Source organism: Otolemur garnettii, unplaced genomic scaffold (genome assembly GCF_000181295.1).
Source record: "Otolemur garnettii isolate 467f Iridium unplaced genomic scaffold, OtoGar3 scaffold00037, whole genome shotgun sequence".
In the NCBI taxonomy this organism is placed as follows: domain Eukaryota; kingdom Metazoa; phylum Chordata; class Mammalia; order Primates; family Galagidae; genus Otolemur; species Otolemur garnettii.
The window spans coordinates 89,924-91,708 of record NW_003852432.1 but is presented as its reverse complement, the minus strand read 5'-3'; the positions used below and the strand labels follow the sequence as shown (position 1 = coordinate 91,708).

General features: G+C 40.4%; 1 protein-coding gene across 1 annotated transcript in view; it reads left to right on the top strand.

The window, feature by feature from the left end:
• STRIP2 (striatin interacting protein 2) overlaps positions 1-1,785 on the top strand; it is a 48,617-nt gene that overhangs the window by 45,483 nt on the left and 1,349 nt on the right. Inside the window, exon 20 of the mRNA XM_003789740.3 lies at positions 344-548. Coding sequence (XP_003789788.1) covers positions 344-548 — 205 coding nt within the window. The remainder of the gene's footprint in view (positions 1-343; positions 549-1,785) is intronic.

Sequence of the window (1,785 nt, the reverse complement as noted above, 5' to 3'; positions counted from 1 at the left end):
TCTTAAAAAAAAAAAAAAAAAAAACCAAAAACTAGAAGTAATATATGCTTATGTAGAATTATCTCCAGATAATACACAAGAAACTGGTAATAGTGAAAAATGGGATATGTGACTAAATGTACTTGGTACTTTATACCATGTACCTTGAGATAAGAATGAAGTAGTTACCTCTGTATTTTTGAAGACTATAGCTATGTAGAGCCTGGTCTGAAGATTCCCAAAAGCTCCCTGGGGGTTTCTGAGGCTAGCCAGGTTTGGTTTAATTTGTCTATGAGTTGGAAATTCCGAGAAACTTGAGATCTTTATCTGCCTTTCTTCACCCCACCCCTCTTTCAATGGGCAGATGCTAGTGGTGTTTAAATCAGCTCCCATCCTAAAGCGGGCCCTCAAGGTCAAACAGGCCATGCTACAACTTTATGTCCTAAAGCTGCTAAAGATACAGACCAAGTACTTGGGGCGCCAGTGGAGGAAAAGCAACATGAAAACCATGTCAGCCATTTACCAGAAAGTACGCCACCGCATGAATGATGACTGGGCATACGGGAATGGTGAGTATTCTCAGCGCTCTTGACTTCTAGGAGATTCCGGGGCTTTAAACAAAACTAAACAAACATTTTATTCATTTCTACTTTTGACATTAGTTGTTACATATTTTGGATGAGAAAGTATGTAATCAGAGATCAGGTGCATACACTGAACATTAACATGTTTAAATGCTCCAGATTCTAATATGTAGCCTGTCCTGTGTAAACTAAAAAATCTATTTTATAAAACAAGCCTTCACCTAATAATCTTAAAATAAGCTCACATGTAGATTTATCATGTGCTGGGGGAACAATTCCAGAGAATCGGGAAAGTCTTCAGTAATTGGCCCATCCTGATTCTCCAGTTGTACCCCTCTGGTGCTTTCCCAGAATGTGGTAGCTCATGCCTGTAATCCCTAGCAGTCTGGGAGGCTAAGATGAGGGGAATTGCTTGAACTCAGGAGTTCAAGACCAGCCTGAGCAAGAAGAGCAAGACCCTGTCTCTACTAAAAATAGAAAAATTAAATTATAACTGGGCATTGTGGCAGGCACCTGTAGTCCCAGCTATTTGGGAGGCTGAGGCGAGAGGATTGCTTAAGCCCAAGACTTTGAGGTTGCTGTTAGCTGTGATGCCACAGCACTGTGCTCAGGGCGACAGAGTAAGACTGTTTCAAACAAAAAAAGAAAGAAAGAGAGAGAGACTGAAAGGCAAGAAAGAAAGAAAAGAAAGGGAAACTGTAATTCCTTGGGAAAGCTCCACAAAAAGAATTTGACTACCCTTTTTGAAGACATAATGCTTATAACTAGTAATGAATATAAGTAGTAAGAAAGTAAAATGAAATACAGTAAAAGGAGTCTACCACCTTCAGGACCCTCATTTCCGTTCTCAGAGGTAGTTACCAGTGTCTAGTCCACCCTTCCAAAGGTAATTTCTTCACATATAAGCTTATATATGGGCACATGTCTATTTTTTAAAACTTTAAGTGTCAGCATGCTATATACTTACTTTGTAAATTGCTCTTTACAAAAAAAGGGAATCCAGCTGGGTACCATGACTCACACCAGTAGTCCCAGCACTTTGGAAAGCTAAGGCAGGAGAATCACTTGAGGCTGGGAGGTGAGGCCCAGCCTAGGCAACATAGCAAGATCCCATCTCTACAAAAAAATTTAAAAAATAAAAAAATTAGCCAGGCACGGTTCATGTACCTGTAGTCCCAGCTACTTAGGAGGCTGAGATGGGAGGATTGCTTGAGCCTAGGAG